The sequence below is a fragment of the Gobius niger genome (assembly GCF_951799975.1).
Source record: "Gobius niger genome assembly, chromosome: 1".
Taxonomy (NCBI): domain Eukaryota; kingdom Metazoa; phylum Chordata; class Actinopteri; order Gobiiformes; family Gobiidae; genus Gobius; species Gobius niger.
This window is the reverse complement of record NC_136852.1, coordinates 39,279,760-39,305,652: the sequence shown is the minus strand read 5'-3', so window position 1 is coordinate 39,305,652 and position 25,893 is coordinate 39,279,760. Positions and strand designations below refer to the sequence as shown.

At 44.2% G+C, this 25,893-nt stretch overlaps 1 protein-coding gene across 1 annotated transcript in view; it reads right to left on the bottom strand.

Annotated features, from left to right (window-relative positions):
• LOC306969950 (uncharacterized protein) overlaps nt 1-14,027 on the bottom strand; it is a gene marked incomplete at its 3' end in the record, with an annotated part of 30,880 nt that extends 16,853 nt beyond the window's left edge. Inside the window, exons 1-3 of the mRNA XM_079565745.1 lie at nt 13,950-14,027; nt 5,687-5,882; nt 2,228-2,494 (exon numbers count right to left, since the gene is read on the bottom strand). Of these exons, the coding sequence (XP_079421871.1) occupies nt 2,228-2,494; nt 5,687-5,882; nt 13,950-13,968 (482 nt within the window). The 5' untranslated portion in view covers nt 13,969-14,027. The remainder of the gene's footprint in view (nt 1-2,227; nt 2,495-5,686; nt 5,883-13,949) is intronic.
• Between the last annotated feature and the right edge of the window lie 11,866 nt (nt 14,028-25,893).

Below are 25,893 nucleotides of genomic sequence, written 5' to 3'. Positions count from 1 at the left end.
GCTCCGAGTCCTGAGCCCGGTTTATGGGCCGGCTCTGAGGCTGCTGCCCTTTAACGACATCCTCCTCCGTGACCTCCAGGCTCTGCACTGACCCCACAACACATCATTAACATCACAAGGCTCATCACAAACGTAACAGCCACACAGTCACCACTGAAGGCATTTCATTTGATTTTTTTGGGAAAAGTCTAAGGAGATTATCAAGGGAATTCAAGAAACGCACTAAAAATCCCCAAAGCAGCTGCAAATGCCAAGCAAATCTGACTCATTGATCACCAGTGAAAGAATCTGAATCTGGTTTTCTTATACTAAAATAAATCCAGAACCAGTGGTAGATCTGCAAATCTATAATATCATCTCCAATGTCAAGAAACGTGTGGAAAAATGGGGAATCATTCGAAATGAGGGGAAATTGTGCCAAAAATAAGGAAAATTTGTGCAGAAAATGGGGAAAAATGCAGCCAAAATTCTGAAAAGTATGGGTTCAAAAATTGGTAGAAAATAAGACACATATTAGAAAAGAAAATTCAGGAAAGAACGGGTGAAAAAACAGGGGAGAAATATGAGAAATAAGGAAAAATTTGGCAAAAATCCAATAGAAAGTCTATGGGGAACTGACTAAATATTTTTTTCCCCACTGTATGTGTGTGATATTCTAGCCCGGGGCGGGGCGGGGTGTGGGTGTGTTTGGGGGATGTGTGTGTGTGTGTGTATTTTATAATCTGTGTTTATAAAGATCTGCTTGATTACAGCCATATTTGTAAACAAAAACACCTGACAACTACCCCCAACATGGACAACCACCCCCAACTCACAAACCCTTCCAACACCCCCCGGCACCTCCCCACAGACCTCCCCCAGGTTACTCCAATGCATTTTCAGGGCTATTCATGAGCCCTACGGGGACGCCTCTGCACCATCTGACCCTTTGTAGAACGTCTCTCCCTTTGCGGTGTTTCTTAGGGCTGATTTGTAGTGGCTCCAACGTGGCTGTGTCGCTCCCTGGTCTTTCCCACGCTGATTCATTCACAAATACTGACAGGTTTGGTATCCACGTGTAGCACGAAAGGCTGTGACCGAGAAGACGCTGTAACCCAAATATGGTCATTTCCTTTGTGGGAGACAGTTTTTCTTTGGAGCAGTTTTAAAAATTTGGGAGAAGTTTTGAACATTTAAAAAAAAAAAAAAAAAAAAAAAAAATACATAATATATATTTTTTTAAACTTGAAAAAAGTTTGGAAACCTTTGGATTTATTCCTTTTAAGTTTTGAAATGTTGAAACTTTTTTTTTTTTTCATTCAACATTTTGGAATATTTCAAACATTTTTGAAAATTTGGGAAAACATTGGAAATTGACTCCAACATGTCTGTGTCACTCGCTTATTCATTCCCAAATACTGACAGGTTTGGTATCCACGTGTAGCACGAAAGGCTGTGACCGAGAAGACGCGGTAATCCAAATATGGTCATTTCCTTTGTGGGAGACAGTTTTTCTTTGGAGCAGTTTGGAAAAGTTTTACATTTCTTGAAAAAGTTTGGAAAAGTTTTAAAAATTTGGGAGAAGTTTTGAACATTTACAAAAATAATTATGATAATAAAAATATAAAATTTACATTTTTGGAAAATTTTCAAAAAGTTTGGAAACGTTTGGATTTTTTTCAAGTTTTGAAAATGTTGAAACTTTTTTTTAATTCAACATTTTGGAACATTTGCAAATATTTTTTTAACATTTTTGAAAATTTGGGAAAAGTTGTGGCTGTGTCGCTCCCTGGTCTTTCCCACGCTTATTCATTCACAAATACTGACATGTTTGGTATCCACGTGTAGCATGAAAGGCTGTGACCGAGATGACGCTGTAATCCAAATATGGTCATTTCCTTTGTGGGAGACAGCAGCGGCTAAAGACGGGAGAAATATACACAGGGCACATGTGCAGACAAAAAGACTAAACTTTAAGGCTGTTTTTTCTCCAAGTGAGGTTTTCACTCCACTCTTGATAAAATAATAATAATAATGGTTTAAACTTGTGTTGCACTTTTCAACCCTGTGTTACCAAGTCTCTCAAAGTGCCACATTGTAGTCATAACTTATTCACCAATACTCTGTGCTGGGGCTGTTGTGGGGCAGACTGATGGAAGTGAGGCTGCTAATCTGTGCTATCGGCCCCTCCTGCCATTACCAACCAGTCACTCACACTCTTAATTCATTCTGTCCGTCCTGAGCTCACCTGGAGGTCTGGGCGGGTTCCTGTGGTGTCTGCGGCGTGTCCAGGCGGATGGGACACATCAGCACGTACACGCCTTCAGAAGAGTCCCTCAGCTCCTCCTTCAGCTCCTCCTTCAGCTCCTCCTTCAACTTCATCTCCTCCTTCAGCCGGGCTTCTGCCTCACCTGGGGGCGGAGGGGGCGGGGCTACAGGTGAGGGGGGCGGGGCCAGCTTGCGCAGAGCCCCGAGCAGAGGAGAGTCTGCCGCGTTCTCCAGAGACGACTTCCACCTGGAATACAGTCACGTGTTACTCTCGGTGCCCAGACGGTGGCGCTGTAGGAGCGGGTGTAGGAGCGGGTGTAGGAGCGGGTGTAGCAGCGGGTGTAGGGCGGGTGTAGGAGCGGGTGTAGGAGCCGGTGTAGCAGCTGGTGTAGGAGCCGGTGTAGGAGCCGGTGTAGGAGCTGGTGTAGGGCGGGTGTAGGAGCCGTTGTAGGAGCCGGTGTAGGAGCGGGTGTAGGAGCGGGTGTAGGAGCGGGTGTAGGAGCGGGTGTAGGGCGGGTGTAGGGCGGGTGTAGGGCGGGGGTAGGAGCGGGTGCAGGAGCCGGTGTAGGAGCGGGTGTAGGAGCGGGTGTAGGAGCGGGTGTAGGAGCCGGTGTAGGAGCCAGTGTAGGAGCCGGTGTAGGAGCGGGTGTAGGAGCCGGTGTAGGAGCCGGTGTAGGAGCGGGTGTAGGAGCGGGTGTAGGAGCGGGTGTAGGAGCCGGTGTAGGAGCCAGTGTAGGAGCCGGTGTAGGAGCGGGTGTAGGAGCCGGTGTAGGAGCCGGTGTAGGAGCGGGTGTAGGAGCCGGTGTAGGAGCCGGTGTAGGAGCCGGTGTAGGAGCCGGTGTAGCAGCCGGTGTAGGGCGGGTGTAGGAGCGGGTGTAGGGCGGGTGTAGGGCGGGTGTAGGAGCGGGTGTAGGAGCGGGTGTAGGAGCCGGTGTAGGAGCCGGTGTAGGAGCCGGTGTAGCAGCCGGTGTAGGGCGGGTGTAGGAGCCGGTGTAGGGCGGGTGTAGGGCGGGTGTAGGAGCGGGTGTAGGAGCGGGTGTAGGGCGGGTGTAGGGCGGGTGTAGGAGCCGGTGTAGGAGCGGGTGTAGGAGCGGGTGTAGGAGCCGGTGTAGGAGCCAGTGTAGGAGCGGGTGTAGGAGCCGGTGTAGGAGCCGGTGTAGGAGCGGGTGTAGGAGCCGGTGTAGCAGCCGGTGTAGCAGCCGGTGTAGGGCGGGTGTAGGAGCGGGTGTAGGAGCCGGTGTAGCAGCCGGTGTAGGGCGGGTGTAGGAGCGGGTGTAGGGCGGGTGTAGGGCGGGTGTAGGAGCCGGTGTAGGAGCGGGTGTAGGAGCCGGTGTAGGGCGGGTGTAGGAGCCGGTGTAGGAGCGGGTGTAGGAGCCGGTGTAGGGCGGGTGTAGGAGCCGGTGTAGGAGCCGGTGTAGCAGCCGGTGTAGGAGCGGGTGTAGGAGCCGGTGTAGGAGCGGGTGTAGGAGCCGGTGTAGGGCGGGTGTAGGAGCCGGTGTAGGAGCCGGTGTAGGAGCGGGTGTAGGAGCGGCTGTAGGAGCCGGTGTAGGAGCCGGTGTAGGAGCCGGTGTAGGAGCCGGTGTAGGAGCGGGTGTAGGAGCCGGTGTAGGGCGGGTGTAGGAGCCGGTGTAGGAGCGGGTGTAGGAGCCGGTGTAGGGCGGGTGTAGGAGCCGGTGTAGGGCGGGTGTAGGAGCCGGTGTAGGGCGGGTGTAGGAGCCGGTGTAGGGCGGGTGTAGGAGCCGGTGTAGGAGCCAGTGTAGGAGCCAGTGTAGGGCGGGTGTAGGAGCGGGTGTAGGAGCGGGTGTAGGAGCGGCTGTAGGAGCCGGTGTAGGGCGGGTGTAGGAGCCGGTGTAGGGCGGGTGTAGGAGCGACTGTAGGAGCCGGTGTAGGAGCCGGTGTAGGAGCCAGTGTAGGGCGGGTGTAGGAGCGGTGTAGGAGCCGGTGTAGGAGCCAGTGTAGGAGCGGCTGTAGGAGCCGGTGTAGGAGCCGGTGTAGGAGTGGGTGAAGGGCAGGTGTAGGAGCGGGTGTAGGAGCCGGTGTAGGAGCCGGTGTAGGAGCCAGTGTAGGAGCGGCTGTAGGAGCCGGTGTAGGAGCCGGTGTAGGAGTGGGTGAAGGGCAGGTATAGGAGCGGGTGTAGGGCGGGTGTAGGGCGGGTGTAGGAGCCGGTGTAGCAGCCGGTGTAGGAGCGGGTGTAGGAGCCGGTGTAGGAGCCAGTGTAGGGCGGGTGTAGGAGCCGGTGTAGGGCGGGTGTAGGAGCCGGTGTAGGGCGGGTGTAGGAGCGACTGTAGGAGCCGGTGTAGGAGCCAGTGTAGGGCGGGTGTAGGAGCCGGTGTAGGGCGGGTGTAGGAGCGGCTGTAGGAGCCGGTGTAGGAGCCAGTGTAGGAGCGGCTGTAGGAGCCGGTGTAGGAGCCGGTGTAGGGCGGGTGTAGGAGCGGCTGTAGGAGCCGGTGTAGGAGCCAGTGTAGGAGCGGCTGTAGGAGCCGGTGTAGGAGCCGGTGTAGGGCAGGTGTAGGAGCCGGTGTAGGAGCCGGTGTAGGGCGGGTGTAGGAGCGACTGTAGGAGCCGGTGTAGGAGCCAGTGTAGGGCGGGTGTAGGAGCCGGTGTAGGGCGGGTGTAGGAGCGGCTGTAGGAGCCGGTGTAGGAGCCAGTGTAGGAGCGGCTGTAGGAGCCGGTGTAGGAGCCGGTGTAGGGCAGGTGTAGGAGCCGGTGTAGGAGCCGGTGTAGGGCGGGTGTAGGAGCGGGTGTAGGGCGGGTGTAGGAGCCGGTGTAGGAGCCGGTGTAGGAGCCAGTGTAGGAGCGGCTGTAGGAGCCGGTGTAGGAGCCGGTGTAGGAGTGGGTGAAGGGCAGGTGTAGGAGCGGGTGTAGGAGCGGGTGTAGGGCGGGTGTAGGAGCCGGTGTAGCAGCCGGTGTAGGAGCCAGTGTAGGAGCCGGTGTAGGAGCCGGTGTAGGAGCCGGTGTAGGGCGGGTGTAGGAGCTGGTGTAGGAGCCGGTGTAGGAGCCGGTGTAGGGCCGGTGTAGGGCGAGTGTAGGGCGGGTGTAGGAGCCGGTGTAGGAGCCGGTGTAGGAGCTGGTATAGGAGCGGGTGTAGGAGCGGGTGTAGGAGCGGGTGTAGGAGCCGGTGTAAGAGCCGGTGTAGGAGCCGGTGTAGGAGCGGGTGTAGGGCGGGTGTAGGAGCCGGTGTAGGAGCCGGTGTAGGAGCCGGTGTAGGAGCCGGTGTAGGAGCCGGTGTAGGGCGGGTGTAGGAGCCGGTGTAGGGCGGGTGTAGGGCGGGTGTAGGAGCCGGTGTAGGGCGGGTGTAGGAGCCGGTGTAGGAGCCGGTGTAGGAGCCGGTGTAGGGCGGCTGTAGGAGCCGGTGTAGGGCGGGTGTAGGAGCGGGTGTAGGAGCCGGTGTAGGGCGGGTGTAGGAGCGGGTGTAGGAGCCGGTGTAGGGCGGCTGTACCTGTCTCTCCTGCGTCGGTCGCTGAGGTCTCGGGGCACCGTGCCCACGTGTGTGTACATTTCCGCCGACCGAGCGTAACCAGGGCGGGGCTGGTCCGCCTCCGCCTGAAGCCACGCCCCCTCCGCCTCCCTCCCATCAGTCACAGTGGCACGTCGGTCTTTGGAGAGGTTGGACACACTCCCGAACCACTTCAGACCTGTGAGGCAAACACGTTCTTACTCACAAATGTGTTCTTCTCTGAGAAGCGAATCCTACGTCTCTAGTTGTGTTCCTGATCCGCTCCTGATGGAACCCAACACTCGGACTCATATATTTGTACATATTAAATCTCTTCATTCCAGGGGCGTTCAGGTTATATCTGTTGAATCATTTTGAGAGCAGATTCGGCCGGTGCCCAAAGATTCGGGTGGGTCCTTGAGGCTGATGTGGTTCTACTTTTCTTTCGGAATTTTCTTGATTGCTAGTTTTGGATTCATGTTTTAACATTTTGGACAACAGCATTAATCTGGGGAATGGGAATGAAAGGGCCGAGGGTGTCAGACAGGGCCTGAGTTGAGTTGAGAAGAGGTGTCGAGGTTGTGCCTCTGAGAGAGGAGCACATGAGCCGCCCGGGATTACGGTACATATTAAGAGTTAAAGTGATAGTTTGTAAATTAATAGATTACATATGGCTGGGTCTGACATTTGATGTTAACCCTAACCCTAATATTGCAGAATAATATTTTTCCCTAAGCCGCTCCCTTTGATGATTTCACTAAACAAAATCCCCAGGGCCCTCACTCTGACCAATGAGACGAGCTTTCCTGTGAACCGGCCCGTCAGGTCCAATCGGAGGAGGAGGAGGAGGAGGGCGGCTTGGTCGTTCCCTCCGGCTCAGAGCTGGGGACATTTTTGGGGGTCTTCCACCTGACTTTTCTGTTCCGTAACCCTCAGGATCTTTTCAGAAGTTCAAAATGACTGTTTTACTGCGTCCCACAAGAGGATGTTACTGATATTACAGCTCAACAACTCAAGCACGTCTACACAGGACTTGTTTTTGTCTTTGCCATCAGGACAAAATCATGACACTGTGAAACCCTGACAGGAAATGACACTGAATACACATTTTTGGCACAGATTTGGCCTTTTAAAGTCATGTGGCAAAAACAGACCTTTTCAGTTTTTTTGTTGATTTCAATAAAAGCTCGACTTTTTTTTTTGGTCTCACTCCCATTTCTTGCTGTTGCATATTGAAGTTCTACTTTGAACCTTGTTAGGATCCAACCATGCCATTTTTCAACTGGATCAGGACTACACTAATATAATTAAATAAAGGCTTGAGTGTTGTTCTGTTTTACATGTGAAATATTCCACTGTCGGGATTTGTTCCGTCTTAATCTGGTTTAAAAATTCAGGGAACTTTCGACGTTGGAAATTTTCCATGAGACGTGTCTGTGTAGGTTTCCTCCGGGTACTCCGGTTTCCCCAACACTAAAAACATGTACAATAGGCCAGGATGATTGAGAGAGAGCGGGTGTGATACGACGGATGGATATTCGCCCATGGCTAAATTGGGGCGAGGCCAGCATGAGTCTCATGTGTGTTCATTAAAATGCACTGTCCCAAACAAACAACTGCAGCATAAGCGTCTGAGTCCAGTGTTAATTTCGTCGACTAAAATATTTAGTCTTAATTTTAGTCAAAGTGTTTGTTTTTTACGACTAAAATTGGACTAAAACTAGATTAAAAGTTTCTCATGAGACCAAAACTGTGACTAAAATGTCCAGATATTTTAGTCGACTAAAATATGACTAAATGAAAATGAAATGGAGAGACTAAAATCATCCAAACTTCTATTGAGCGTCTGAAAGAGCCTCAGATCATGTAAATTCTCTGCCAAAGGATCAGCTGAGCTTTGTTCATGTGGAGCAGCTCCATGAAGCAGAGGAACAACATTAAATATGATTATAATGAATATTATCAAGGCAAAGTCGACTAAATTCGTCTTAAATTTAGTCGACTAAATTTACTTGCAATTTTTGTCGACTAAAACTAGACTAAAATCGAATTACATTTTTATCAAAAGACTAAGACTAAAACTAAATTAAAATATGTCGTCAAAATTAACACTGTCTGAGTCAATCATTGGCACAAACAGAAAAGTCTCATCTTCACCGTCTGACAACAGGGTTTGAGGTTGTGGCTGGTCGAGCTTTAGAAAACGAACAGACTCATTCCATGTTTGGATCCATCTGGATTGTGTGCAGTGTAAGTGTGTGCAGGATTACGATGTTGTATTGTTTGTAGAGTCTGTGTCAGTCTGTAGAGTCTGCTCGCCATGTGAGGGGTGAGCGTCACAGTTCAGATCCAAGTTTTTTTTCACAGCGCTGTTTGTTTGATTTAGAGCTGTCGACGTGTTTTTCCTCTTAAATCTGTTAAGTCTAATGCAGCTCTATGTCAGACACAGGCCCCGCCCACTCCTCCTATTGGTCACGTCTGTCCTGTTTACTTAAGTATTTTGTCCATATGTATGAGCTAAAGTTCCCATTTAAATCTCAGGACGTTTTTTGGGGAATGTTCCGCCTCTTTGCAGATTTACATTTACAAACCTGGGGCCAAATTTAGAAGGTTAATTTATCATTTTGAACCCATGAAACACATTTTCACAGGTTTTCCCCACTTATAACAAGCTCCGAAATCCCCTCTGAGGGAATCTGTAATAAACATCATTCAGTCATTGTAAATTTCACTGTCAAAAACATTCTTTTGGGGGGTAATTTTATCTTACCCCCCCCATATTTATGTGAGTTATCTACAGGTAATTGATCTATTTAAATGTTCTCTCTCTTCCCCGTACATCACGTCTAACATATTACAAACTCAAGCTTCACCTCTGTCTCTCTGCGGTGTGTGGACTCCCCTGAAAGTACTCACTCAGTTTACGCTTCTTCATGTCCGAGCTGCGCTTTACTTCACACAACACAGTAGTAGCAGTAGTAGTAGTAGTAGTAGTAGTAGTGGTATACGTGTTACTCGTTCGCAGAGGGAGCCGTTTCCTGTCAGTTAACTTCTTTGTCACCGTTTGTCACTGATGCAAGAGCCGCCCACTCTCTGTACGCTTTATGGCAACTTCACGGGCCTGATCAAAGTACTGCAGTATTTACAACCGAGGGACGGATGTGATGAGAGAGTAAACGTGAACGCGAGAGACGCTGCTGGTGAATAAGGAGAAACTATTCAATGTAGAGGAGTCGGTTTTAAATGACTGCTGTAGATGACTGACACAAATATGACCCAAAAACACATTTCTCTATATAGTTTCCCAAAACATACTTCCTTCCCCCTCGGTGAGGCCACGCCCCCTTGAATGACACGTTGCCGTCTGTATCTATCTATAAAAACTGTTGTTGATATGGTATAAAAGATGTTGTTTTTAAAGATGGGATTTTGGATCTTGAGTGGAACAAATATGTTGGATTGGAATCATTAAAGGAACAGGCCACCGTTTTTACATACTCAGATATTGTTCTTACCTGAGCTTAGACGAGTTGATACGTACCTGTCTGGTCTTTGTGTGTGCCCTCAGTCACACAAAATGACTAAAGATGTTGTTAGCATTTGGCCTCTCCCAATCAGGGGCGGACTGGGACTTAAAAACAGCCCTGGACTCTGACCAGCCTGGCCCAAATTAGCGTAATTGTGACTTCCACAAATACATATTTTAACCTCTTACCCCCCGCCTTAACATTAACGAGTGCATTTTCCCCAGGTTGACTTTTTATTATTATTTTTTTTATTGGTATCATCAGCAAAAAGAACTGGAAAGGCGGTCGCAGAAACAGAAGCAAAATCATTAATATAAATAATAAATAATAGCGGTCCCAAAATTGAACCTTGTGGCACACCATACTCCACGGAATTCCTTTTAGATTCATGTTTTTTTATACAGGGCTTTACCCAAATCTAAAAGCTTCTCGACTGGAGATCAACAATGTAACGCCTCATTTGAAAGCTAAGACCTACAAAAGTGATGGAAACTTTTCGTCATCATTTTTTGTTGTGTTTTTGTGTCCGTGTTTTTCTCATGTTTTCATCCTCTTTTTCTCGCTATTTTGATGCTTTTCTTTTTAGCTTTTAGATTTGGGTAAAGCTCGGTTGAGGCGGGACTGGTGGCCCTCGAGCCAGTGGCCCTTCTGTGCTCTTCCAGAATGGACATACTGTATGGCCAGTCCACCCCTGCTCCCAATGTATTCCTATGGCTCCAAACAGGGTGAAGTTGGAAGCGACCAAGCTCTTCCACGGGCACAAAGACCAGACAGGTACGCATCAACTCGTCTAAGCTCAGGTGAGAACGTATCTCAGTGTGGAAAAATGGTGGCCTGTTCCTTTAAGTGAGTCAGTGCTTTATTTGTCACTGTAGAATTGTACGTGCTTCAGGTGCTTCAGGTGCTGCAGGTGCTTCAGGTGCTTCAGGTGCTTCAGGTGCTGCAGGTGCTGCAGGTGCTTCAGGTGCTTCAGGTGCTTCCAGGTGGTTGGGTTGGTCCAACTGAGCCGCAGTGGGCCGACCTGAGCAGCATGTTTATGTAGGCCGGGGAAACTCCTCTGAAACGGCGCAGCGCTTCCCGGGTTTGTCCCTGTTTCGGAGCGTGGTGTCCTGCACTGGTCGGCTCTCCCTCCGCTCCACAACAGTCTTTCACCATCTTCTGAAGAGCGGAGCGGACCGATACAATCCGTCTTATTCTCCAGTGAACGGACATTAGCCAGAACAATAGTAGCGATAGAGTCTTGCCCGGATACCTCCTTGTTTGTCCCTAATTCCTTCTTTCCTGCAGCTCCTCTTGGGACGCCTCCACGGTGCTGCAGGTGTGTTGGCTCGTGGTGCCTCTTCAGTGTTTCAGAAGAAGAAATGTGGAGGTCTCCAATGTCTTTAGCTCATACGCTGCTGTTTTTTTGTACTTTGAAAAAACTGTTTCCTTCATGGCGAGTATAAGTTTGTTAAAGGAACAGTCCACCGTTTTTACCTACTGAGACATGTTCTTATCTGAGCTCAGACGAGTTGATACGTACCTGTCTGGTCTTTGTGCCCGTGGAAGAGCTTGGTCGCTTCCAACTTCCCCCCCGTTTGGAGCTATAGGAATACACTGGGAGAGGCCAAATGCCAACAACATCTTTGCTCGTTTTGCGTGACTGAGGACATGCACATAGACCAGACAGGTACGTATCAACTCATCTAAGCTCAGTTAAGAACATATCTCAGTATGGAAACACGGTGGCCTGTTCCTTTAAGTGTGCCATCACGGCTTACGCTTCCGGGTCCTAGCAGACCGGCAAATATGCGAGAAAAAACTCTTAAAGAGGGGGTATTATGCTTTTTTCAGTCCCATAGCACCAGTCTATATCACACTACAATGATGACCAAACCTTCTGTTGGTCTGTAAATGCAGTAAATTAGAATAACTGCCTTGTATAAAATTGCTCTCTCAAAATGGCTGTAGTGAATGTCTTGAAATAGGCCTCTGTCTCTTTAAGAACCTCTGAGCCTTTCCGACACGCCCCCTCCACACGCTGTCTGTGGCATCAGTGGGGAGGGGGTTCTGCTGAGGAGCAGTGGTTGGTTACTCGGCTGGTGACGAAAGCTCGGAGGCGTCTCCAGGAGGTGGGGGCGTTCCTAGGAGGACTCAGGCAAAGCTATCCCTAAAATGGCCGCCATCAGAGTTTTTACAGATTACTCAAAAATACGTGAATGTGCCAAGGCAACAGTTCAGGCATGTTTTTAATGAGGGAATGACATAATAACATGATGGAAAGCTTGAAAAAGTCGATTTTGCATAATACCCCCCCCCTTTAAAAACAACCATCAATAATTGTGAAACTCAACAGAGAGTTACTGAACATACTTATTTATCAGGCCCATTAGCCAAAAATGCTGAACCTACGGCTAAAAAGGTCATATAAAGTCACTACTTCCAGGGTTAGCGTAGCTGCTGCGCTGTTAGCATTTATCTCTGCTAACCCGGATGTTGTGATTCTGGTAAATATTACTTTTATAGCAGTAGGTTCAGCATTTTTGGCTGATGGGCCTGATAAATAAGTATGTTCAGTAACTCTCTGTTGAGTTTCACAAATATTGATTGTGGTATTAAAGAGGTTTTCTCTTATCTGCCGGTCTATGCGAACCTGGAAGTAGAGCTGTGACGTCACCACTTAACAATAGACTCTCTGCAGTAAAAATCCACTGAACTTCCCAAAAACACAGCAAAGACGTTCAAAGAAAAAACAACGTTCCTAAAGGTTAGTCTTTAGCCGCTGCTGTCTCCAAGCCTGGAAAGTAAGACTCCACATCAGCTTGATTTCTACAGCGCAACATACGCAAGCAAACAGGAAGCAGCAAAGGGAAGTCAGCGGCGTTCAAAACACACATTTGCATTTTTTTTTCTCACTGTCTGACATGAAACCAATAATAAAGTTTGTCCACAAGAGGTCAGTGTGCAAAGAGAATGAAACCGCTCTGAGACGTCCAACCTTACCAGCCAGAAAAGCCTTGAAGTGTTACAAGGTCCTCACCTGCTATTGTGTTGCAGGGATCTAAAAAGCATTATGACCAGATTCTACATCACTGGCTAGTACTCAAGTGAAATAAAGGGAACTCATTTTTGTATTTTTTACATTGTCAAAAGTGGTGTTGAGCTCTGCCAGGCCAGCAGGCGGCAGCACTGCATTCCACCAAATGTCCCAACAGCATTTGGTTTATCACTTTTGATTGTTTATTTGCTTTTTTCAATTTATTCAGGGTAAACTGCCACAATTTATGATTTGGAATCGTAATAATGTCATGTGTTGTGACAGAAGCAGATTGTCAAAGAGACTAGATGCAAGTTGGTTATTTCATGCTGACTACTGCCACCTCAGGTCACACGTGTAACTGCAGTCTCTATATTAAAGGGATATTTCAGGATTTTTTGACATAGGGCCTCATTTCCTAGTCTCGCCAACCAGACTCCGCTTCTTTACAGAAAAGGGTCTGGCAACACTCCACTGCGCGCTTTCAAAGGAAGTGACGCAGCGATATGGAGCCTATACCGACCAATCAGAGCAGCTCCCTGAACGGACGTCGCGTTGTTGCGCCTTTGTTTTGTAGTTTTTCAACACAAACCACTTCCCGTAATGCTCCCGTATGCTTGTATTCTTACGTTTTTCTGACATAAACAACAGAAGTCATTTCCTGAACTCCGTGTGGCAGGAGCGCCATTGTTAATGTCCCAATGACAACAACTTTCTTGTCACTGTTTCTGTCGTCACATCCGCTATGTTCTCATTGGCTGCTCTGCGCTTCGGTTGTCCCACATTAGTCCCGCCTCCAGCAGTAGCTTTTCTACGACAGGGTCGCCAGACTAGTCTCCTGTTTATTAATTAATAAACATCGGAGATTAGTCTGGATGCCAGGCTACTCATTTCCTAGTTATCCAGAGTGTTGCTGATTTCTGTAGATATTTTTTTTTGTAATTCATGCAGTTCTTATATTTGAAGAGTTTCGTGGTGCTAGGCTAGTGCAAGGCTAGTGCATTTCTATGGTATCAGCTAGCCTGCATTAAAAACAGTCTGACCCGCTCCACAGAGCACCTGAGGCAAATCACTTATAACACCAGACTAACCATATAAATGTCTGTGTCCATAGAATAATTTGAACCATTTTGCATTTAAAAGACCTTATATTTGAGCAGCATCAGCTTCGTGGTTGTATAAGCTACGCAGCGGCGGAGGGATCTGCTAGAAAATAGTCCCTCAAAATGCGATCATTCATGTGATGCAGGTCAGTTATATATGGTTAGTCTGGTGTTATAAGTGATTTGCCTCAGGTGCTCTGTGGAGCGGGTCAGACTGTTTTTAATGCAGGCTAGCTGATACCATAGAAATGCACTAGCCTAGCGCCGCAAAACTCTTCAAATATAAGAACTGCATGAATTACAAAAATAATATCTCCAGAAATCAGCAACACTCTGGATAACTAGGAAATGAGGCCCTGTGTCAAAACATTTTTAAACTCCATATAGTCCCTTTAACCCTAGTAAAATAAAAGGAGCAGTAATAGCAGGAGGTCGCCATTCTGTATTTGACAAACTGAAGTGATTAAAAGTAGTATTAGTAGTAATAGTAATAAAAGGATATAAATAAAAAGATAGCCCAATATGAAAAGTAATTCAACTTTTACCGCTATACTGCTCCTGCCAGTCCTCGCCTGTGAGTATACAGAATGTAAATACATCAAATCACACAAAGTACTCACTCAGTTTGCGTTTCTTCATGTCCGAGCAGCAGTTTACTTTATAGAACGCAGTACTGGAAAGTCTCACCTCACTTGCACACATACACCGCAGTACTGGGAGTAGTTTCCTGTCGGTTTCTGTGAAAGTACTTCCTCACCGTTTGTGACATGCAAAAGGGATGTTGCATCAAAACTATGTATTTCTCAAACCTGAATGTGTGTGTGGTGGTACGAGATTCTATCGAAGGAAACGTACTTCAGTAAAAGTATCTTTAAAAGTGTCTGCTGACCATCATTCTGTGAAACTACCATGAAACAAGTCGGTCAAAATAGGGAAAGTGGGAGTTTGCCGGTTCCTGGTTTGAAGCAGATGAATTTTAAACCTTTGTTGACGCCGCTCGAAGATGCCGTGAGGCTTTAACGTTATTAAAGGAGGTCTTAAAAAGTCTTGTGATTACAGATTGTACCAACACGTTACATTGTACTAAATTTGGGCGGTAATGCTTCAAGGCTAGTGTCAAATAAAGTGAGACTTAAAACCAATTTAAAGGAAAAGGCCAGCGTTCTTACTGAGATATGTTCTGACCTTAGCTTAGACGAGTTGGCGAGACGAAATGGAACAGATTTTTTGTGTGTGTGTGTGTGTTCTTGTACTTTGTGAGGACCAGTTTGCGTTTTTCACCAACAGAGTGAGGACATTTTTGTAAAGTGAGGACATTTTGAAGGACCGTTTGAGGATCAAGAAGTAGTTTTAGGGTTAGGGTTAGAATTGGGTTTAGGTTAGGGTTAGGGTTCGGGGACATTAAAAAAAAAATGCATTTTAGCATTTCATGCTGCTTATTTGGCATAAAATGTACATAAAGTTTGTACCACTGCTTATGTAATTTTATGCATGTTTAAAATGTTTCCGTGATGAGGTTTGAGCAGGAGAATAATGTGGTAGAAACCTAAAGACACACAGGATGTCTCTGCTCAGCAAACAGGTCATGGACTTCATGCACCACATGTGTTTGCACATTCTGCATGTTTCTATTTGTGCAGTTTAGTTTATTCATTTTAATTGAGCAAGACCATGTGACATAATGAAAAGTTATTTTGTGCCAGACTTCCATCTGCAGACAGACAATTACAAAACACTGGACAAATAGAATAAACAACACAGTTCATAATATTTACAGACAGTGCTATTATACATTTTATTTAAAAAGTACATTCACAAAAAGTACATACTATTTGTTTCTTAAATCAGTGTTTGAATGGATGGAAATGAACGTTAACTTTCACTCTGTCTTTTAGAAAAAATCACTCTTTCAATTCTTTGATCATAATAGATAATATACAAGATGTAGCAGTGCAGTTTTTATTTCATGTTAAACAGTTTTTCTGCGATACCACAGGATATAGCTTTTTCTTAGACTTTGTAACTTTCCACCAGTTCATGAAAAACGACACACAACTCTGGTCTATAGAATTTGGAACAGAAACCCTGTTCCCGCTGAACCGCCTTTTCTGAAACAGAGCTGGCGTGTGAGAAAGTTGGATTGATTTTGGGACATGATTGGGAAACTTCCTGTTTCATTTCTCTTTCTCTGGGTGTGTCTCTGAGAGAACAGCCTCACGCAGCAGATCAGGCTCTGTGTCGTAAATACATCATACTGTAAACACATGAACAAACTGTAAACACATGAACATACTGGAAACACATGAACAAACTGTAAACACATGAACATACTGGAAACACATGAACAAACTGTAAACACATGAACATACTGTAAACACATGAACAAACTGTAAACACATGAACATACTGTAAACACATGAACAAACTGTAAACACATGAACATACTGGAAACACATGAACAAACTGTAAACACATGAACATACTGGAAACACATGAACAAACTGTAAACACATGAACATACTGTAAACACATGAACAAACTGTAAACACATGAACATACTGTAAACACATGAATAAACTGTAAACACATGAATAAACTGTAAACACATGAACAAACTGTAAACACGTGAACAAACTGTAAACACATAAACATACTGTAAACACGTGAACAAACTGTAAACACATAAACATACTGTAAACACATGAACAAACTGGAAACACGTGAACAAACTGTAAACACATAAACATACTGGAAACACGTGAACATACTGTAAACACATGAACATACTGTAAACACATAAACATACTGGAAACACGTGAACATACTGTAAACACATAAACATACTGGAAACACGTGAACATACTGTAAACACATGAACAAACTGTAAACACATGAACAAACTAACAGCGGCAGAGGAGAGTTTTTCAATATACAAATATACTTTGATTTGACTTTCAAAACGTCACAGTTGGATATTATTAAGAACATGACCTTTGGAGGAAATATTTTATACTTTTTATGCTACTTATGTCTTTAAGGCAGGAAAAAGTAGATATGTCTGTGAAACTTTCGCTATACATTAGTGATATCTGTTCTGTTTTCATATAAAAATAAGGCCTTTTCTGCATAGAGACGGACAGAATAATGGACAGAGCCAGGTTTCAGTCAGTGTTTGGTAAAGGGATAGTTTGGTCTTTTTTTTTTTACTCTGAAATAACTAGAATAACTAGCTGGGACGGATTTATCAAATTATGGAGACTGGGACTGGAAACAGGGAGCACAAAACACATACTGATGAAATGAAGCTGACTCATTTATATAAATGTGTTGTTATACAGTACCTCTCGAAAGTACTAGTACACCGTGAACTTTTGCACATCATGTTTACAACCATAAACATAAAGATACTATTATGATTTTTTTACTGAACGCAACAGACAACTGTGAAGTGAAAGCAAAATGATTATATGATGTGATTTTTCCCTCTATGTTTAACACCTTTTTTTGCTAAAACATAGTTAAGACAATTATATTTAAGATTTTGCTAAAGATGGTACCCAGTTTTCTTTAGTTGTATGTGTCACGGCTCACTCTAACCCAGAAGGACGACGAAGCAGGTAAGTATTTAACAGATTTATTTTGGTAACTTTACAGGTGGAGCAGGAGGAACCAGGCATGTAGGTATATGGATAAGATGGCAGGCAGGCAGGTTAGTTGGCTGCTGGCACCTGAGCACAAAAAATAAGTTACAAAAGATACAGATTTCACAAAGAAGGAGCCAAGCGTACTAACTGGATAGTATAGACAACGAACTGGCGAGGAGTGGCTGAAGAACCAGGCTTCTTATACTGCAGGTTGATGAGGATGGATGAGTATCAGGTCTGCCAGCAGCCAAACAAGGGAAAGCCACGCCCAGGTAGGAGGAAACAAACACACACACACAGAAGGGAGGGGGAGAGTCAAGATGTGGATCCTGACAGTATGATGTTTATAGATACAGATGGCATTGCGTCATAGAAGGGGGCGTGGCTTCGCCGAGGGATAAAATAGAATCTTCTGGGAAACACAGTTTTTCACACTTTTTAGCCATTTTCTGATGAAATATGAACCTACTTATTACATACAAATAAAGTCAAGTGTAAATCGGCTCAATACGGATATTTATTCACAACAGATTGTTCTGTAGAAGTGAAAAAAACGGCAGTCGTCGTTAGCGCCAGCTAGCCTTAGCATTAGCACGATTCTAACATGTAGCATCATGTTAGCATGATGCTACATGTTAGCATCGTGCTAATCCTTTAATGACGCAATAGATACAGACGGCATCTCATCATAGAAGGGGGCGTGGCTTCGCCGAGGGGGAAAATAGAATCTTTAGAGAAACACAATTTTCCACTCTTTTTAGCTGTAGCTTTCTGTATTTATGGGCTGTTGAACCACTTTGCTCCCCCCCATGTCTTTGTATCTTTATTTAGTAGAAAACTACATTCATAATTCAGCAATTGTTGAAGTAGTTTTGGAATAATTAGAGATTTTTCTCATTTGTTTTCCCCCTTAACCGTTTTCAAACATGACCATATATGGGCGACTCCAGAGATGCTGTCTGTATCTATAGTTTCACTTCCTTATTGAACACCGACGTGACAAAGTGACAAAGAAGAAGGTAAACAATTTTAAACTGTTGCCGTGCCAACCATGCTAAGTCAAAGGGAAATGAGTGAGTCAAACTGCTATGGAGTGTCACCTTCTTCTTTGTCACTTCCTGTCAGCAGCTTAAAAATTCAAATCACATTTCTTCATTAAAATTGCTGCTTCACTGAAACAAAATTATAACATGCAACGGATGAACTTGCAACTGATGTCATCCTTCTAAATAAATCATATTTTAATAGCATTAAAACCTGTTATATGCACTTTAAACACATCTTAGTTCATTTTGTTTCAGGTCTGAGGAGAGGCGAGGTATGTCCACCCATGAAAACATCCATCATCAAACAACCAGAGGCTTGAATTCATGTTTTTCCTTAGGCTGGTGGTCATACCGCCTTTGCGATGCCCAATCCCGTCAGACCTTGGAATCTAAGCAGGGAAGGCCTGGTCGGTGCTTGGATGGGAGACCGTTTGGTAACACCAGGAAGCCTAGCGAATGGAGTGAGTGGGTGAGTGTTGGTGGTGGTCGGAGGGGCCGATGGCGCAGACTGGTTGCCTCGCTTCCGTCAGTCTACCCCAGGGCAGCTGTGGCTACAATAGTAGCTTACCACCACCGAGTATGGAGTGAACGAATAGTGCAATGTAAAGCGTCTTTGAGTGTCCAGAAAAGCGCTATATAAAACCAATGCATTATTATTATTATTATTATTAGGCTGGATACTGTATGCGGTTAAACATGCGTCTTCTGTGTCTTCTTTTGCACGAACAAATCACAACAACAAAGACTGCAGCCCAAAGGACGAGGACAGGGACAATGATGGGGATGTGCGTTCTCACTGTTGAATAAAGACAAAATTGCACGATGAAACGTTTTATGAAGCAAAGGCCCAATAAACGATATACAGTGCCTCTCGTAAGTATTCATACACCTTGAACTTTTGCACATTTTGTCATGTTTACAACCCTAAACATAAAGATTTTATTTAGATTTTTTTACTGAACGTTCACACACAAGTAACAGACAGCTGTGAAGTGAAAGCTAAATGATACATGATTCTGTTATTTTTCAAAAAATAGAAAAGTGAAAAGTGGGGCTTGCATAAGTATTCATACAGCATGCATGAATACTTTGTGGAACCCCCTTTTACTGTAATAACAGCAGAAAGTCTTTTGGGGTTTGACTCTACAAGATTTGCACATGTAGAGACTGACATTTTAGCCCATTCATCTTTAAAAAACAACTCAAGCTCTGTCACATTAGAAGGAGAACGTTTGTGAACAGCAGCTTTCAGGTCTTTCCACAGATTTTCAATAGGATTTAGGTCAGGACTTTGACTGGGCCATTCTAACACATTAATATGTTTTTATTGAACCATTCCATTGTAGATTTATCTTTGTGTTTAGGGTCATTGTCCTGCTGAAGGTGAATCTCCGCCCCAGCCTCAGTTCTCCTGCTGACTCCAGCAGGTTTTCCTCCAAAATGTCTCTGTATTTGGCTCCATCCGTCTTCACAACTATTCTTACAGTCTCCCCAGTCCCCGCTGCGGAAAAGCAGCCCCACAGCATGATGCTCCCCCCCGTATATCTGACACTGGGGATGGTGCACTCAGGACGATGAGCAGTGTCAGGTTTGCTCCATACATAACGTTTTGCATTTGGGCCAAAAAGTTCAATTTTTCTCTCATCTGACCAAAGCTCCTTCTTCCACATGGAGCTGTGTCCTCCATATAACTTCAGCAAACTTCAAACAGGATTTCTTATGGCCTCCTTTCAATAATGGCTTTCTTCTTCCACTCGTCCATGAAGGCCAGATTTGTGTAGATACGACTTATAGTTGTCCCATGTACAGATTCCCCCAGCTCAGCAGCAGCACTTCACAGCTCCTCCAGAGTTATCTTGGGGCACTTGGTTGTATATCTTACCAGTGTCCTCCTTGTTCGGTCTGATATTTTAGGTGAACGACCACACCTTGGTAAGTTGGCAGTGGTGCTTTACTCTTTCCATTTCTGAATGATGGATTGAACAGTTGCTCCAGGAGATGTTTAAATCTTGGGAAATCTTTGTATAACTTAAGGCTGCTTTAAACTTCTCCACAGCTTTATCCCTGACCTCTCTGGTGCTCCTTGACCTTTAGTGACCAATACACTCCGACCACAGCTCTGAGGGCCTAAAAGAACAGCTGAAATTATACTGAAAGTAGATTACACACAGGTGCCTCTATTTAACCGTTAGGGTGAGGTGTGAACATTCTGGAGTCATTAGGAATGTTATAAAGGCAATTTAATGCACTCAGAAAATGCTGTATGAATACTTATGCAAGCCCCACTTTTCACTTTTCTATTTTTTGAAAAATAACAGAATCAGTTACTTGTGTGTGAACGTTCAGTAAAAAAATCTAAATAAAATCTTTATGTTTAGGGATGTAAACATGACAAAATGTGCAAAAGTTCAAGGTGTATGAATACTTCGAGAGGCACTGTACTGTAAGTGTTTCTCTCTCACCGTTGGTGCTGATCTTGTCCCGCTGCAGTTTGGTGATGAGGTCGCCCTTCACTCCGGACAGTTGGAACACACAGCTGAACTTGTCCCAGTCCTCAGCGGGGGCAGAGGACAGGTCCAGGTCCACAAAGCTCTGGAAGGTGCCGTCTCCGTTAGGCAGGATCTCCCCGATGTCCTCCAGCTCCTCTCCGTCTTTAGTCCAGAACAGCATGGCTCTGTCGGGGTAGAAGCCTGTGGCGTGGCAGGTCACTGGGGACGAGGGCGACTTCTGCAGCAGAGACACCTCAGGGAGAACTGGACAGGAGATAAACAGATGATAATACTCGTACAAACGGTCTTAGGTTGTTGGAGGGCACTGTGGCGTAACGGTGAGCGCTCGAAGCTCAACCAGGATTGTCCCACTGAGCATAAATTATTTTTCACAGATAAGTTCCACCTAGGCCAGGAATCGAACCCAGGACCCAGGAGTGCACAGTTCTTATTCCTAAAAAGAGAAACTTAATGATAAGATCCTTACCTTCCTTCAGAGAGCTTTGTCCAAAGCGTAAGATTTTCTTCAGAGTTTCAGGACACACATGGGTAAGGAAGTGTTTATAACGTTCTGCAGCTCTTTGTTTATCCCAAAGACGTTTTATGGGAAGGGCCTCCGTTTGAACCGCGACCCATGTGTCTGTGCTTAGGTCCAGAAATATCAAGTCGTTTCCATCGAACCCAAACTCAGCAAATCCATGTTTCTCATCAGTCTCATCGTCCCATTCACAGCCGTACCTTTTCTGATTAGTGTGGATACCTGAGGAGAAACCACATTCGTGTTATTCATTTGAACTGAGCTCATTGAAACTGTCACAGACAGAAAACTGCCCTGGGCTCACTCTGGGTGTCGGAACTATTTCAACAATCACTGCTCCAGATCATGTAAAAGCTTGTGGCACCACAGGTGATATTCATCTTTGTTATGTTATGGAGTGACTCACATTGGATGTTACGGATGGGGATTTTCAGCCCCGTGGCACTCCCTTTATTTCTGTTCAGCATATCTGTTTTGTTTTAATATATGCAAAACCGCTTGGCGAGGCCCGCCGTATGATTGGTCCGCTCCTGTTCCGCCGGCTCGTCACGGATTGGACAACCGACACCACGGCGGACCAATCCACAGACCAGGCTCGTCAACCGGCTTGCCAATCGGAATCAGCACCTGGAAGGCCACTCCCGATAAAGCAATGGACTTTCGCCTTGTTCGAGGCGGCTGGGAGTTGAGCAACCCAGTTCGCCTTAGCGTTGTTATGTTCTGTCACTATGGCTAGCCGAAATTTGTTAGTGACTTGTTTGTTTCAGTTCAGACGCTTCGTTTAGTATTAGTTCCTTAAGTTGTGTTGTTTGTTTTAGGAACTAATTTGAATATTTGTTTGAATCTTTGTGGGCTAAATTTTCTAAGTAGTTCTTATTTTGTTCGTTTTCATCTTTTGGTTTTCGTTAGTGTTATTTTTGTTTTACCCGTTGAGCCTCCTTTTGTTCCCTTTTTCCTTTGTTTTTGTAAGAATAAAATCCGCAGTTTTAGTTTTCAATCGACTGGGTTCCGTCCTTTGTTCCCTAGACCATAGAGGGCGTCACACTGGAATTCTTTATACTTTATTCTTTTATTTTGGATAGCCCCTTGAGATGTGCCATCTCATTTTCGAGGGGATCCTTTCAATCACTGATTGAAAATAATTAAAGCCACACATGCACAGGGCATGACAGCACACGACAACACATGACAACACATGACAACACAACACATGTAAAAAGAAAGATAATACAAAAACAAGACCAAACTCAACAAGACAACAAGTATGCTCCCCCATAAGACCCACCGCCTCCCCAAAATATGCATTACATGGATTACATGGATTACATTGACAAAAATAAAGAAATCTAATTCTAATTCTAATGGGCCTATAATTTACATCATTACAATCAGAGAAGTGAAGAGAAGTCCTCTAGAAACAGGTACATGGTGTCTTTAAATATAAAAATAGTGCCCGTCTAAAGAAATGTATAGATGTGATAGATTTCAGTGACAGTGGGAGGTTATTCCAGTCCGTGGGTGCTTTATGACAAAATGCTCTACGCCCAGTTTCCCGATGAGTTCTTGGTGTGTCAAAAAATGGATGTAACAAGTGTGGTATGGGACAGGCTGATGTGTGTCTGACAAAGTGTTGTTGGAGATATGGGGGACATTTGTTGGTATAATTAATACAATTAAAAATACACATATACCAGTGATACAATCTTCTTTCTCTAGGTTGAAGCCAGTCCAATTTTTCATAGAGCGTGCAGTGATAAATGGATACCTTAAAACAAATCTACATATGGAATTCAGTGAGAGATCTAGAGCTTTGAGAGAAGTAATACTGGAAGTGTGGTAAACAATATCAGAATAATCAATAAGTGGTAAGAGGAGTTGCTGTGGAATACGCTTTCTTGTATCAAATGTGAAGCAGTCAATTGAACGGTATAACTGACACAAACATTGTTTAACTTTCTTGACTGTGGCTTCAATATGGGCATTGAATGATAGCTCAGTATCTAACCACAGGCCCATGTACTTAAATGTATTTACATTTACAAGAGATCTTCCATCATTCATAGAAATGTGTATTTCACTAGTATTAACTTTAGATAGTCTCAGCTTAAACAACATTGTACATGTTTTTTTCTCATTAAGAATAAGATTGTGCTCTCTGAGCCATTTCTGAACAATGGTGAAATCTGATTGTAATGCATTTTGTACCTGGTCCTTGTGGGTATGCGATGCATATAGGACTGTATCGTAAGCATAGAGATGGACATTACATGATGAGCAAATGCGGGGCAAATCATTAATATAAATAGAAAAAAGCAGTGGCCCTAGTGCAGAGCCTTGGGGCAGACCTTTCCCTATAATTGTGCTAGTGGAGCATGTATTTTGAGATGCAACGAATTGTCGCCTACCATGCAGATATGCGTTAAACCATTGAATACAGTTTATCTAGCAATAAATAATGATCGACTGTGTCGAATGCTTTCGAGAAATCTATAAATATGGCTCCAGTATACTTTTCTTCATCAAATGCTGTATATACATCATTTGTGAAGTTGAGAAGAGCTGTAGTCGTAGAATGATTAGGTCGGAATCCAGATTGTGCTGATGTTAAGATACCACGTTCTTCAATAAATTTGCATAATTGTGTAAAGATTAATTTCTCAAATATTTTTTGAACTGTACATATAATAGAAATAGGTCTGTAGTTATTTAAGTCATGTGATTTTCCACCCTTGAAATCAGGCGTCACCCTTGCCAGCTTCCAAATAGGTGGAAGTTTGTTTGTATTTATAGATAAATTATATAATTCTGTCAGGGGGAACATAAGGATATGTGATGCATATTTTATAAACTTGGATTCCATTCCATCAGGTCCGGCACTAGTACTCGACTTTAATTTTCCTGTGGTTAGATAAAAACATCTCTTGGAGAAATCGGTTTAAAAGAGAAAAGATTTTGGGGTAGGGGTTTTTTGAAAGTTGCATATGAATATGGGGTCACATTAGCTTGAGAAACTGCAGCAAAATGTTCATTAAGAGTTTGTGATATTATTGTGGGGTCCTGTGTAGCTTCAATATTAATGTTCAATTGATTAATCTGCCCTTTTTTGTTACGGTTAAGTAAAGTGTTAAGTTTATTCCAGAATTGTCTTGGATTCTTAAACTCTCTATTTAAGCTGTTTTTAAAATATTCTGACTTTGCATTCCTTGTTTTTCTTTTACCACTATTACGTAATTGTCTGTATATTTCCCAATCGCTTTGGCTTCTAGTGAGGCGGAATTTAGCCTAAGCAGCATCTCTTTGCTTAAACAGAGAACTCAGTTCTGAGTTAATCCAGGGAAGATGAGTGGAGCGTGCTTATTAATTATTTATTTAATTAATTAATTAAATTAATTTAGTTGCTTTTGCACCTGACAGCTCAACACAATTTCTCTAAGAGTAAAAGGTCATTTTCACTGTCAAGTGGAAGAGTTATTTATTTGAGGACAGAACAGTGTTCCATGTATTTAGAGAATGTATATCTGGTGCTGACAGCCAAATTCAGGGAGTTTTCAATTTCCCATGAGAATTTATGCAGTATGACAATAATTTGATAGTTAAACACTGAAACATCTGTTACAGCAGAGGTCAGTGGTTCTCAACTTGGGGATGGAGACCCAAAAGTGGGTCGCGGGACCATTTTCTCTGGATTGCGAAAGTAAAAAAGTACAGAAATGCAGCTTTTTAGGTTCATAACAGTGTTTCAGTGAGGCACGGAAAAGCTGTAAAAGACATTCAAAATAACCACAATGTTTGACTTTTTTTTTTACTGCAGAATTTAGTCAAAAATATTCAACTGTTGCCTGTTCTTGAATATGCTTTTAAATGAAGACATTTGACAATCTTAAGTTTATTTTATTATTGTTGAAAAAATAATAATCACGATTATTTTTGTCATAATTGAAATCACGATTATTCACACGATTATTTGTTGCCTTTACAAAAAAGTCTTTATTTTATTTATATATTTATTAATAAAAAAACGATGCTGAGTATTTTCTGTTTTCTGAACAGTCATAAAAGTACAAGTTTGCCTCGATTAAGGAGAGGTCTCTGTTTCACACCTGCCCCCTGCTGGCCAGCCCTCACACCTGCACAAGCAAACTGATGACATGATCACACAGCGCTGTTTACATGAGCCATGGCACGTGAAATGCGAAGGGAAAAAAATCCCAGCGCAATGAAATAAGTCTGCTTTGCAAAAATAAATAAAAAAATAAAATAAAAAAAAGTTTAAAAAAATAATCGAATTTCGATTAATTGCACAGCCCTAGTGTAAACTAGGATTAAACCAAGACTAAACGTTTCAATTTGCTCCCATATATAACAATTTGTCTCTTGGAAAAGGTTGCGGACCTCTGGATTAGGCAAATCGGGGCACAAATATGATTTATTTGTTAAAATAATGTCCAACAGAAGGGAAATAAATAACGTTCCATAATCCATGACATGACCAAATGGTACAAACACTGTCGGCAAAAGAAATGTTTTTTTACCTTCACCTCGGCCTGAGCCTTCAGCGCTTCTCACCACACAAACTAATTCTGTGTTTTCCAGATAAATGACACAAACCTCTGATTTCATTGAACCGCCGTAGTAGAGTGTCAGTTTCCATGTAGGCTGTCAGGTCATTTTGAAGGCACCGTTGAGTCTCTCTCTCCCAGTACTCAGGGTCATCAGCTGTCATTCCTGTCATCCAGCGCTGTGTTGGCTCTGCTCTCTTTGTAGAACTGTCACAGCGACTTATCTGAACACCATCCACCAAAGTAATGGCAGTAAACTCCGGGAAGGTCGGGACACCAGCTAAAAAC